General features: G+C 43.3%; 1 protein-coding gene across 3 annotated transcripts in view; it reads right to left on the bottom strand.

Annotated features, from left to right (window-relative positions):
• Nucleotides 1–4,073: 4,073 nt before the first annotated feature.
• The window catches only part of orb (polyadenylation element binding protein orb), a 39,291-nt gene continuing 29,889 nt past the window's right edge, over nt 4,074–13,475 (bottom strand). For all 3 annotated transcript variants that reach the window (XM_037422525.2, XM_075892288.1, XM_075892287.1), the window contains exons 8-9: nt 8,467–8,561; nt 4,074–5,663 (exon numbers count right to left, since the gene is read on the bottom strand). In XM_037422525.2, the coding sequence (XP_037278422.2) occupies nt 5,478–5,663; nt 8,467–8,561 (281 nt within the window). In that variant the 3' untranslated portion in view covers nt 4,074–5,477. The remainder of the gene's footprint in view (nt 5,664–8,466; nt 8,562–13,475) is intronic.

A 13,475-nucleotide genomic window follows, 5' to 3' on the forward strand; every position in this document is an offset into this window, starting at 1 on the left:
TCCGTCACATACAGAACAACACGTTGCCCCCTGCTCTTCAACAGGAGGTCGAGCGAGCGGCCTCTGCTCTTCAACCCTCCACTGTCTTCCTCCGCTGGGTTCCTGGGCATTCGGGTATTAACGGCAATGAGCTAGGTCATCAGCTTGTGCGCGATATATTGCACCGGGCACCGTTCATTCCCTGGCCCACACCTTCGGAAGACAGTGAGAGCTCCACGAATAACGATGGGCAGATCTCCTTGCGTCACATTATCAAGGAGGTATATCACCAGCTCCGGCTTGACAAGCGTCTTTACCCTCTCCCTCATCCATCACTCACTGCGCTCGAGGCTCGAACTTTACGGCACATCCAAATGAACTGCCTGATAACCCCCTCTCGCCTTTTCCTTTATAAATATAGGTCTAACCCCTGCTGTCCTAATTGCCCCTCCCCATACGCCGACCTGTCACACTGCCTGTTTTACTGCCCAACTGCTCAGCAATCCAGCTATTACCCTCCCCCATCCCTTTCCATCACCTCCTGGCTCGACTGGATCGGCGCCGAAGGGGAAGAAGAACAGCGTCGACTGGTCGCACAGGTGGTCGAAATGCTCGGCCTGTAAATTGTGGCTGAATAATAGTCTATTACTACTACTACTACTACTACTACTACATCAACTGCTACAAATGTGTTAACATTTTCTGTACCCTTTTTTGCGATTGTATAAAATTGATAGTGCGTTCATTACTATATTCGTGCATGTAGTTTCCTTCTTATTAATTTGTACTTGTTCAGCAACACTGCTCCGACCAAATTTTATTGGTACTTCTGATATGGCTGTTCTTTGTGCTTTCCTTTTGCTCCCACTCCTGTAAAAATCCTACAGAGGGTTAACAGCATGTTGAAAATGGATAAAATAAATAATATCAACAGAATATTCCTGATGCTTTAGTCACAGAGTGAGGTGAAACAAATCAATGGCTGATTTCGCCATTTGTTTACTGCTGGCTGCGCAGTGGGCGTGTAGCAAGAGCAAGTATGGATTGAAGCGGGCAGTCACTTTCACATGGGCGCTGCCATGTTGATTTGTAAACACAGTTATCGGTGGTAATCGACACAAAAAATTAAATGTGAAGAAGGATAAACACATCATGTATCGATGTGGCGTAAAACAACCAAAGAAATGGCGATTCTAGGCAACCCTGTCAATATTAAGGCACTTGCTTCTGGATGCACAATTTGCTGCGCAAGCAAGTGGCTTCTTACACCCTGTAGCTTTGGTAGTGCTGAACCAAAGTGGCGAAACAGAATATAGTGGCTGCCTGGGTGTGCCACCGAACGCAGGTGGCATGGGACTACAGCGCTCTCGTAGTGTTGCTGTGCCCAGTGTGTACTCATGCTAGAAGGGAGACGCGTGCGCAAACTGATCCTGTCTCAATGAACATAGGTGTTCGCCAAAAATACTTGGGAGTTTACCAAGTGTCCAATTTTTTAACAAACACTAATGTTTTTGTTTTCTCACTTTGGGTTTACCTTTTAATGTTCTTTATAAGTCCCATATACCAACATTGCCAGAACGCTAGGAGTTCTGGCAATATAGTATCATGTAGCACAAATTACACCGCACATAGTGGCTTAAATCTTGCACAATGTAAAAGGCACCAGCAGCACATTCTCATGTGGAAAGGACCCTTAAACTTATAATCATGTAATCAGTTATGCTACAATTTGACCAAGTCGTTCCCACTATAATGCCCATTGTATTATTGATAGCTCAACCACCAGTACAAATGCAAAGCTATTCTTTTAGTGCCACATTCCGATAGATGGGTGGCTGACAGCTTGTTAAGTCCGACTTCATGCACAGCACTTGAACTTGTTAACAGTAGATTACTTAAGCACTGGCTTTGATAGAATAGCCAATGCTGTATGAGGGCATTTTTTGCCACTTTGTATTTGATATGTGGGGTTTAACGTCCCAAAACCACCATATGATTATGAGAGACGCCGTGGTGGAGGGCTCCGGAAATTTCGACCACCTGGGGTTCTTTAACGTGCACCCAAATCTGAGCACACGGGCCTACAACATTTCCGCCTCCATCGGAAATGCAGCCGCCGCAGCCAGGATTCAAACCCGCGACCTGCGGGTCAGTAGCCGAGTACCTTAGCCACTAGACCACCGCGGCAGGGCGCCACTTTGTATTTCATCTCATTATTGTGCTCACAGGTTGCTAATATCTGTGATGGAAGTGCTGCTCCAAACTGCTCCAAAAGAGAAATGTTGCACCATGCTGCTGCGAACAGTAATTTTCGTTAGCAATTATTCCAAAGATGCTCCGAAATGACACAGGAAATGAGAGTGACGAACTGTTACTCTGATCAACTCGCAAGTCCTTGGGAAGAATCTCGGTGTGCTTCTAGTGTGCAGCATTATCGACTCTGATCCCATTTGTGTGACATAACTGTCATATTGACCATATAGGCCATTTGGCTGTTTCTTTTTTTCTCAGCTGGACGTGCAGGCTAGTGTGGTGAAATGTGAAAATGAGCCCGATTGCTTTTATCTCGTACTTATTATCTACTGCTTGTTTGGCAATACCTATATGGGACTGTGGTTATTTCTAAAATGTGGCACTTAGCTTGTCCGGTTTAATTTGATTTATTTTACCCTCAAGGCCAAGGGCATTACAGAGAGGAGTGGGGGTTCGTGTAGGGGGAGGAATACAACAAAGAAATAAAGTACAGCAGCAACAGCAACTAAACATATACACTTAACATCTGTTACATTGTTAATAATGCAGTGCGGAAACGTTCATTATCTTGAATGCCAGCAATTGGTCCGGGAAGGTGGTTCTATTGGTTTGATGTATGAGGAATGAATGACTGAAAACAAAGTGAGGCCCGTCATTATGCCTACTTTGCGAGGGTGGTCAGTGCGGGATGCCACATATGAAGGTGGGGAAATGAGAGCTGTGCGTAGAAAATAGTTGTGGTAATAAATTTTATGGAACAAGTAAAGCCTACTGTATTTGCGTTGGGTAGCCAGATGAGGTAATTGCAAGGAAATTTTCATGGATGTAGCACTATCTGTTCTGCTGTAGTTGTGACGAATGAAGCGAGCGGCGTTGTTCTGGACTAGTTCTAATGATTTAATGAGAATTTCAGAGCTGGGGTCCCAAATTGAAGCTGTGTATTCCAGTTTTGACCTAACTGATGTTTTGTATAATTGTGTTTCCAATGAGACCGGTGCAAAACAAAAGTTGCGGTGTAAGTAGGCCAACATGCGATTAGCGATGTGAATTAAATTATCAACATGCAAAGACCCTCATAGTAGTATTTCAAATTGTAGCTCACTTCACAGCCCATTTTTTGACAACCTGCAATTGTTTACATCATAAAGTTTACTTTGTCTGGTGAATAAATGTCAATAAAAAAATATTCAAGAGATGCTTCGACAATGCTCCAGGTAATGCATGGCAAATTTAATACCTAGTAGCTGTTGTAAAATACCATTTTTTCTGCTCTGAAAACTCTTACAGCTGCTCCAAAAAGTAAAGAGTCACTTCCATCGTTGCAATATTCTTCAGCATCTTGGATGGGCTGGTGGAAGCTAGATACTTCAAAGGTGAACATTAGGCAGAAGTCTGCCTGGTTGGGATAAAAACTGAAGGAATGAGGGAACTAAAACCAAATATACTTCAGGAAAAACCAGACGTTTCTTAGCCAGTCTGTCTTCATCAGGTTAGAAGGCTGAACATTTGTGATGTCTTTATACGGTTGCTTGCCATGCGCAAGAGGCTCGCTGCGACTCTTCGCAAGCCCTAGCAGTACAGGGAGGGCAATATCCCCATGAAGTGGTTGATGTTCCTCTCCGTGTGCTGAATGTGCCAGGATTCAAGGTGTTGCTGGCAAGAGTTCCTTGCTTTTTCCAGAACTACCGCATCGTCAGGACGGATGTGGTGGTCGAACCGCTCTCAGTGTTCTGCTACGGAACAGTGCAAGCGGTTTATACCTTTCCTTTGTATAAATCCCACTATCAACAGCACACCTTGAATTTCTTGCACAGCAGAATAGCAATAAAGCAGAGGCGATATTCAAATGCATATGCAGGAATTTATTTTTCGTAGGATTACAGAAAAAAATGAAACATTGGTCTCGATGTTCCCAATGCACAAAAACATCAAAAATTTGCAGATCCCAAACTTCAATGCAGTAGGAGATGGCTTTAAAGCCTCCAATTGCATTTGAGAAATTTGGTCCGTGATCCATTCCGTAGTCAAATCCGTACAGAGCTACCGGTGTTTCTCACTATTCTAAGAAAAAAAAAAAGTACCTCAACCTTCAAGCACCCTATTTGCCCAACAACAGCTGAGCCATTAAAACTTTGCACCTGGAAATATTTAAGGCATTCACAGGAACTGTTCATAACAGCATAGAAATGCAGTAGACTACAATGACAATGATGTCTGTATTTGTTTTACATAAAGAACAGCTTCAAATGTTTAAAAATAGACAAAAAGGCTTGACTAGTAGAATGTGCTAGCGGTGGAGGATGTACAAAAAAAGGGCACGTATGTAAGAAAGGTCGTAAGAGCAGAGCCAGGGGGAGTGGTATTAAAATGGGCTTAAGAACTACAAAAGGCAATCACTGGATTTTAAATCCTTGCCCATGTATGCCATCTGTACAGGTAAAACTAATAAATATTCCCCCGAAAAACTCTAGTAAAAAAAATCACGTTATCGCAGCACTTTGTGGACTAAAGGGCTTTTGAGAAAAAGATTGCCCCTGTGTAAATAAAAACACTTGTTCGAGCAGAAAAAAAAAAAGACAAGGTACACAAGAGGTGCTGGTGTAGGCAAGCAACCTCCAAAGAGCATAAAAAAGGACTAGCAATAGGAAAAAAAAAAAAAAAGGCACAAGAGCAACGACGAACATCCACCCTGCCAGTGCGTATTAGCCTCCCCTGGGGCAAGATTATATATATTTTTTTTCAATGTTAGTACTCTGTACTAGCAAAGGGCGACACACAAAAGGGAAAAGCATCCGCAGACACGAAAATAAAGGCACAGCAGCAGCAGAGAGGATGAACGTATGGGACACTTGCCCCTGTTTCTTGCACAAAACAATAGGTAAAGCACTCTTTTTTTAGTTATCTAACAAAGGCAAGGAAAAACGATCTAACAACCACGCATAACAACCAGTGCACACAGCTTAGAAAACAGGAGGGAAAAACCTTCCCTCCTGTCTCTCCAGTAATCTTAATCGGAGAGTGAAAAGGCGGGATGATAACAGAAAACATGTAAGAGCAAAGGGGTTAAAACAACAGCTTTTGGAAGAAGGAAAAGTAACAGTGGGAGAAGTATGTGCACAAACAACAATAGCGTAAGGTTAAAACAAACAACAGGGATCACGCTGAATAGGGGAAAATGCTCGAGCAAGGAGGCTGCTTCCTAAGAATTATGGGCTGCCGGGGTTATACATTTGGAGGGATGTGGCTCAGCGTGTGTTGGCTTTGTTGCGCATGAGAGGCTTGTGGCTGCGCATTCCATCAACATTGTGGTGCCAATTCCAGCAGGTACGGCAGTAGTAGCGGAAGCAGACCATGTCGCGGCAGAAGATGGGACCCGGCTGCTTCTGGCACGAAGAGCACATGGAGTCCTCCAGGTAGGGATCCACTTGTACCTGCACGCATTTTTAAAGTTTAATTCATGCACTTCCCTATGGCCATGGCTGCCCATCCATGCAGATATTACAAATGGTTGTTATGAACTTCCGAGGCTAAAACAAGCTTTTTGTGTGTTTCCTTCGTATGCTGGGACACTCCACACGGATGGTCAGACACAGCAAATGCTTAGAATATATTTTACTTCACCTCTAAACTGTACCTAAATGCTCATTCTCCCGACCGAAGCCCATGGCAAGCGCATCCACAACTGTTGTAACTCTGTAAGAAGGAGAATGAAAGTTGCAGTGACGTCACACCAGATCATAGCCAGGGTTCATCGCAGCGCACCTCCTCTCCAAGCAGCAGTGCTCACCTCCCTATTATGTCAATGTGTGGGGCAGTGTTTGCAGCCATAAATATTGCAGCAATAATGCATGGTACAAGCGCCCTTTGCCAGCAGGTGTCAGAATATGTGATTATCATAATGACTTTGCGGTTTATAGCTGGTCACTGACTACAAAAGAGGCATACGCTACTGCACTTATTCTCTTAAAGGGGCCCTCCAACACTATTCATGTTTATTCGTGGGTTGTGTAGACTGAAGTACAGGCAGACCAATGCAGCAAAAATGGCAGTGATAACGGCGCGCTATCAGAAGTTATTTGACTTGAAAAATTAAAAATACAAGAAAGAAATTCTGGCCCTTCACTCCATTTTCGCGAGGTCACTTGACCACATTTCACTCACCTATTATGTCGGAAGGCTGCCCCAATGAAATAAGCTGGAAGCGCCTACGTAGGGGAAGCTCGCACCCCATTGTTGCTTACTTTTTTTAGATTTTCTTGTTTTCTAAGTCATGTTGACCTTGTTGCCACAGTAACTAGCGTGGTGCCTGACGCCTGCCTGGCTTGCCAGAACGTGAGCGGGAGCTACTATGTCGAAGCGAGGTATTTTCTGCAGTGTTTTTTACAACATTCCGAGTCAATCCCTTCTTTTATTCTGAGAAAGGAACTTGTGGAACGACCAAGACAGTGAAGTGTTGTTGACCCTTCGCGCGTTGCACGGTGAGCCGCCCAACAAACAACAATGGTGCACTGCACCCCTTCAACAGCACTCGTGCAGAGACAGCTCGCAAACTCCCAAAAGCAAAAAAGAGGAAAGAGAGAGAGGTCTTTTGTATATACATCTGACCCGCGCAAGCCGAAAATCCAGTAGCGAAATGGCAGCCAGCACCTCTGTCATGCTTTGTAATCGCAGTGACCTTTCTTTTTGTTGTGGCCGCGTCTCTTTAGGGTTCGATGAAAAGGCACAGAGAAGAAAAATGAAACAGATTACTAACCTCAGTTTTGATCCTACACCACGATCGCTTCTAACATTACATTTATCCAATGATATGGCGGCAACCTCCTGGCGTCATTTTCGCCTGCAAAGTTCTGGCGAGTGCCACTATGTGGTAATGCGGTCGGCAGCAACGTAGTGACTTTATTGAGTGTTTAAAATACTAAATTATTTGATATCGGTGCTTACACCCACGCTAAAATTATTTACAGCTATGGATCTACGTAAACCACAGATAAATAGGTGCTTCAATAGTGTTAGAGGGCCCCTTCAAGGCCACAGTGGGTGCATAGCAAGTTCGAAAAGGTTTCATGCACTGTTTTAAGTACGCACTTGACTTTTAAAGGCAAAGCTTTAAAGGCCTTTAATATTCTGTTCTTCTAGACTGCTTTTAGGTTTAGAAGTCCAGACTTTTTTAAAGAAGCTACTGAGTCCATTCCTGGCCAACTGGGTGATGTACATTTTTGAAAACCACTTTTTTCACGAAGCTCTCCAATTGTGAAATCTTGCAACATTTGAGTAAAACAAAAAATGCGTATACAAAGAATCATTACTGAAAACTGTCAGATTCACATTATACCTGGATATATATTCTGGAAACAAATGCATTCTGACACTCAAATACCTTTATAACGTCAATTTCGACTACCGGCTTGACACTGAATTCGGAGTCACTGCATTTTAATTATTCACTATAAGATTATTAGTGCAATGTTGAGTTGTACAAGCTAGAGCAAGATGAGGATTTTGTGCTTCCTCGTTGCTTCAATTGGGCAGCCAAACTCTCCACGTTCATCTTATGGAGCACATGTATTGAGAACCCTTTACCTCTAACAAATTGTTGGGCCAGTTAATCTTGCATAACTGGCTTCGAAACCATAGTGGAGAGACTAGTTTGGAGCATGGAGTAATGTGCATATAAATCTGGACATACAGGTGATATTTGCACTTTGCCCCTGCAAAAAAGTGGCCGCTGTGACCAGCAATGTGACTTGAGCCTGGAAGTTTGGCAGCATGACACCTTATGCTGCTAGGTTACAGAGGCTCTTTAGGTTTATGAATACTATGCAAACAAATTTCTTATTGCTGATATTGAAATCTTAAAATCATCAAATATATTCCCAAAGCAAGCTTGAAATATGCACTTGTTAAGGCTCGCAACACTTCTATGGCGCTACAGCTCTCCGAGGTTCATAGGAAAATGGAAGCTTGAGCAGATGAAATTCTTGAACACTGGGTTTCACTGCAGTAAATATTTCAACAAGCAATACTTTCTAATAGGCGATAACTGCAGCCTTGAAGACAAAAATGCTAGTCGAAACATTGGCTTCACTAACACTTTGTTCAAGAATTTCATCTGTGCAGTCATGTGGCAGTAAAATTCTTCCTTTTGATGAGGGTACTAACATGTTCACTAAGTTACTAATAAGCCAGATTGCAACTTGCAGTTTCTCATGCGAAATTGAATGCTGGTGTACAAACCTTTTTCGAAAACCGGGGAGTCTTGATCTCCACAAACGATGCTGCCACAGCCTTGAGATAGCTCTTCTGGTTGTTGAACGTCACCCTGCCAGACCCTGTATGAATGAAAAAGTACCACAGACTGATTGATAAGTGGGGTTTAACGTCCCAAAACCACCATTTGATTGTGAGAGATGTAGTGGAGGGCTCCAGAAATTTAGACCGGCTGGGGTTCTTTAACGTGCACCCAAATCTGAGCACACGGGCCTACAATATTTCGCCTCCATCGAAAATGCAGCCGCTGCAGCCAGGATTCAATCCCGCGACCTGCGGGTCAGCAGCTTAGCCACTAGACCCCTGCGGCGGGGCAAAGTGCCACAGATTTCCGTATGAGGTACCAAACAAACTAAGAGTAGCTGGATGTGTTAGGCGTAGCTGAATGTAACGAGCACATTGTATTCGTTAATAAGAAAAAATGACGCGAGCTGTTCTGCTATAGTATAACTTAGTTCTAGTTTTGTTTACCAAGCTAACTTCTTTCTGCTTCAATCAGAGTTTTGGTTCCTGTTGTATGTCACTTCTCAGAGTATCATAATGGAGGACAGACGACAAGTATAGTGACAAGGTCGCAAAGCTTGTGCGCATGGTGCCATTGCTGTTAGTGCTGAACCAATTGTAAATCCCACATATGTTGCCTGTGTCCTGCAGTAAACCTGATGGGTACCAACCTTGAATATTACTCTTGAGTGATGTTATATGTTGGGCATAATATAGCCCTCACCTGCATGTATGTTGGAAAAAAATGGTACAGATGAAGTAAGCTGTAAAATAAAAAGATTTTCAGCCGAAATTTTCCGAGTATGAGAACAAAGTGGTTTGATACGAGAAGTTGGTTGCTCAACCCGTAGTGACAAGTTTGATGTGTTAGTAAACCACACGATATCACGGCATGGAGCTTCTGCTGTCGACTGTGTGTTGGGTGTCGCTTGACACTGCAGAGCTCTTTCAAGCATGTACTTTGTATTTTGTGCATACTATAACGAGGCATTACTGCAAGTCACATATTTTTAAGAGCGCAGCTCAATTTAATGCTTCTTGATTGCTGTGCAACATTGTATTAGCCATTGCAAGAGGTTCATGCAAACTAATTCTTTGGCATCAGCTTTATTGTGTATGCCCATAAAAAGTTGAGTAGTCTTTGCTGCACAATTCTTTTAGTGTCTCACAGAGCCTTACAAACTCTGCTATTTACTTGCATGTCACATAAATCTTAATGTAATAGAATGTTCCTTATGTGCAATACGTGTATGTAATCTTAAAGGTGTGTAAATATTCAAAATTCAGCATATTTTTCTAATAGCGTTTGCTATGCAATTCGCCCTAAAACTACTATTTAGAAACTATTCAAACTTGCTGAAGATAAATACAGTCCACTTCAAATTGACAGTAGCCCCTTGAGGTTTTCAAAATGCTTCATCCATCACACTCCCGTATTGCGGTAAAAAGCTCATTCAAGTACTGCTACAGTCGAAAATGTACTGAATCAAAAAAACACTGGTTCTAAGATGGAGATATTTGTGGCAGAGGTGGGGGCTCGATGCTGCTTTGGACCTGAGATTTGGGCAGAAGGTCAGAAAAATTAGATGCCAAAGATTTTAGCATCCAAAATTTCAGACGTTATCTATATGGACGTCTAAGAGGCAGATTTGCAACTTCGGACTCGAAGGGAGCACACCTTTGTTAGCAAGGCCACATCAGCTAGGCTTTCTCGGAAGTAGCAAGAGGAGAAGAGCAGTGGGTTGACTAGCTTTGGTTCCATCTTTTGGCCGGTTCCCCTTTTGTTAGGCCCGCAAAACTCTGCTTTTTGGTTGAATCTTTGAAAAAGTGACCACCTTGTTACTCTCATTTGTTGCTTCCCAGTATGCAATTATTCCCGTTTTTGTGCCGGCACTGACTTATACAAACGATGCTGGTATGATTGCATTTAGAGTCATTTTTATTAGGGTATACAAAAAGAGCTTCCATCTCTTTAGAGAAAAAAAATGATTGGTTTTAAACTTGTTTTTACTTTCTAGACATACAAAGATAGTTTTTTTTTTGCCAGAGCACTTGCAACACAGCTTGCGCTGTGTAAGTGCACGCCAGTTTCTCTGCTGCAAGCGAGTCCAGCAGCGATTCTTTTGAATTGCCATGCTAGTTCTGAATCGATTCGATTCAGTAAACGCCAGCCCATCTCACGAGAAGTTACAGGTTAAAATGCAGATGTTGAGTGAGCAACATATTAAGAGCGCGTGGTGAGACAATGCTGACTGGATCAAAAAACCTGTGTTTCCACTTGAGCTCACTTTGTGCACATACTTTTGTAAGTCTGAACGATACAGACATTGTTGGAATGCAGGCATTCATTGGAACAATCGTATAGGGTTCTTTTTTAGAATTTATCGTGTTTTTACTCATGAATGTGTAACACTCCTGAGTTGTAATTTTTTTTCTCCTTGACACATTGCGGTCATGGATGATGCCTATGTAAACCCAGCGATTTTATATCGCAGTCAATTTGTATTGCTTCTTACAACTACAGTGAACTGCCGATTTTTCGGACATGCCCGATAATTCGGACATATTTGCGGCACCGCCACGAGCCCCATAGAATCAATGTATAAAGTCTGAAATTTCGAACGCTCGAACCCCCCGGAGTCCAATTTTCCAGACTTTTTGACGCGACAGAAGGTCGGAAACCACCACCGACCTCCAGTGGAAACCACCACAACTGCGTCACACGCGATTACGATCACATAAATGAGCGCGCCGGTCTACTGTGGCGGCATCTGTTGCTTGGACTCGATCGCTAGCGGAGAAACACACAGCCTCTGAGATTCCTAACAATGGCCGCGTTTATCGTGCAAGGATGCTTCGCTGACAATCGAAACTATCCACCTGTAAATTTTTTGGCGCCAATAAAGTTCCTTTCACTTTAGCGCTTGTGCGTGCCACTCTGGCTTCCCGCGCAGCGCTTTCGCGAAGCGTTTCACCACTTCGAACTAGAACTAACCGTCACACACCGATTTGGTCCGGCCACGCTGGCTATCTTGAATGTTGTCCAGTGCACCGTCGCCTGCCATCGCGTCGTTTTGTTTACACAGCCCACATGGTGTTTGGCTAGCCTAGAGCGTGGTTGTGCGATCGTGTGTGTGCTCTGCAACGCTAAGCCTAGATTCTTCGACGCTCGTCAGAAACTCCTTTGTTCACATCGTGAAGATTTCGCTTGCCTGCGATAGCCCCCACTGCGCCTTCGTCGTCCTCGCCGATGGCATCGAAGCGCGGAAAACAGTACCATCAGTTAACAATGAAGAAGAAAGCCGCCATTATTAAGTTAGTGAAGAGTGGCCGATCGCAGGCTGACGTGAGCAAAGAGTCCGGCATTTCCAAGCAAACAGTTTCCGATTTCCTGAGGAACAAAGACAAGATCTTGGAAGCTGCCTAAAAACCGTCTGGTACCCAAAACCGTCTGGTGCTTGCATTGAGAAATATTAGCAAAATGGTGCTTTTTTTTTTTTGCTTGCATTCATTTTTTCGGACTGCCCGAATTTTCCGACGGTTTTTCCGCTCTCTAGAGGGTCCGAAAAATCGGCAGTTGACTGTATAATGCTAAATGCTCCAAGTGCATGGACTATTTCTGTGTTGCTAGCCACAGGTGCTTGCATGTTGGTGCCCTTGAGTCTAAAGGTGTGCAAAATTGTATGAACGATTGAGCAGAAATTCAATACTCCTTGCTGTTTACTTCGAGAATACATCATCCCATATTGCTTCAGATAGTATCCATTTGAAGTATTAGTTTCTGTGTAACGGATAATAGCACTGGAGAGGGACTAATGGAAGCGAGGGCTGTTGTGACATTCCCGCTTCAGTGAAGCTATGGTTATTGTGCAGGGGTACGACTATGTTCTTCAGTGAATGCACGGGGCTTAGTCATTCATCAATTAGCCTATATGCAAAGTGATGAATTCTGGCTTAAGCAGTTTCAGTTGGTCATTTGTACCATCTTTCCCATTCGTTGAAAACAGTGAGTGGTGCACATTTTTTTTTTTTTCTTCAAAAGAACTACACTTATGTGCATGTGATGGTGGACGGACTGTTCTATTTTTCATATATTCATTCCCTCAGTGCTCTAAATAACTAATGCAGCTATTGGTCATTTATAGGATCTGTGGTTAACTGAGCATCAATTTTTGGAGTTTCATGCACAGAGTTTGCCTATAAACAAGTGATGTAAATATGGTCCTTAGGCTTCCCTTATTTTCCACCAAGACCAAAATACGCTTCACTAAGTTCAGTGATGCAGTCGAACCCCTCTACAACAAACGTGGCTTCAACGAAATTTCTGCTATAATGAAAAAGTCTTGGTTTTCCGTCTGCAGTTCATAGAAGTCAATGCATAAATATTCTCGCCACAATCAACGCTTTTTCTTCTACAGTTCTGCTTCAACAAAATTCGACGATGCGATTCCAGGCTCCAATATTTCATCATGTGCAGTAAACAACCTTGAATATTTCGATGCATTTTCGGAACATAAGTATACATCAACAAAGTCAGACACGCGTTGGCACCACCAGAAACCACTGCTGTTTACTAAGCATGGAGGCCGTAATTGCTCGATAGCAATGGCAATGAGACTGCTTTGTTTTTGTCACTGACGTGCTTCTGGGCCGCAGACAACCTAAAGCCGAAGCTCAGTCGCTCAGTTTTCTGCACGCTGTTACTGGGTGCAATCGTGGAACGATGGCTTTTTTGATGCCAATGTCATGCTAATGCTTTCAGTTCTTTTTGCGCTTAGCCAGTGTGGTCAGTGGTCATTGCTGCTGTTTGCGTTATAAACCAAATCGGCATGCTGCGACTGGTGAATGATAAGAATAGGCGTAAGTCACCGCTCCACAATACCACACCTCCATCTCTGCGTTGTCAGATGCGCTTTGACGGCGGACAGCTGCTGGGCGGTGCTAGTGTATTAGTGCAACTGTTAGGTCTGTTA

The sequence above is a fragment of the Rhipicephalus microplus genome, chromosome 4 (assembly GCF_043290135.1).
Source record: "Rhipicephalus microplus isolate Deutch F79 chromosome 4, USDA_Rmic, whole genome shotgun sequence".
NCBI lineage: Eukaryota > Metazoa > Arthropoda > Arachnida > Ixodida > Ixodidae > Rhipicephalus > Rhipicephalus microplus.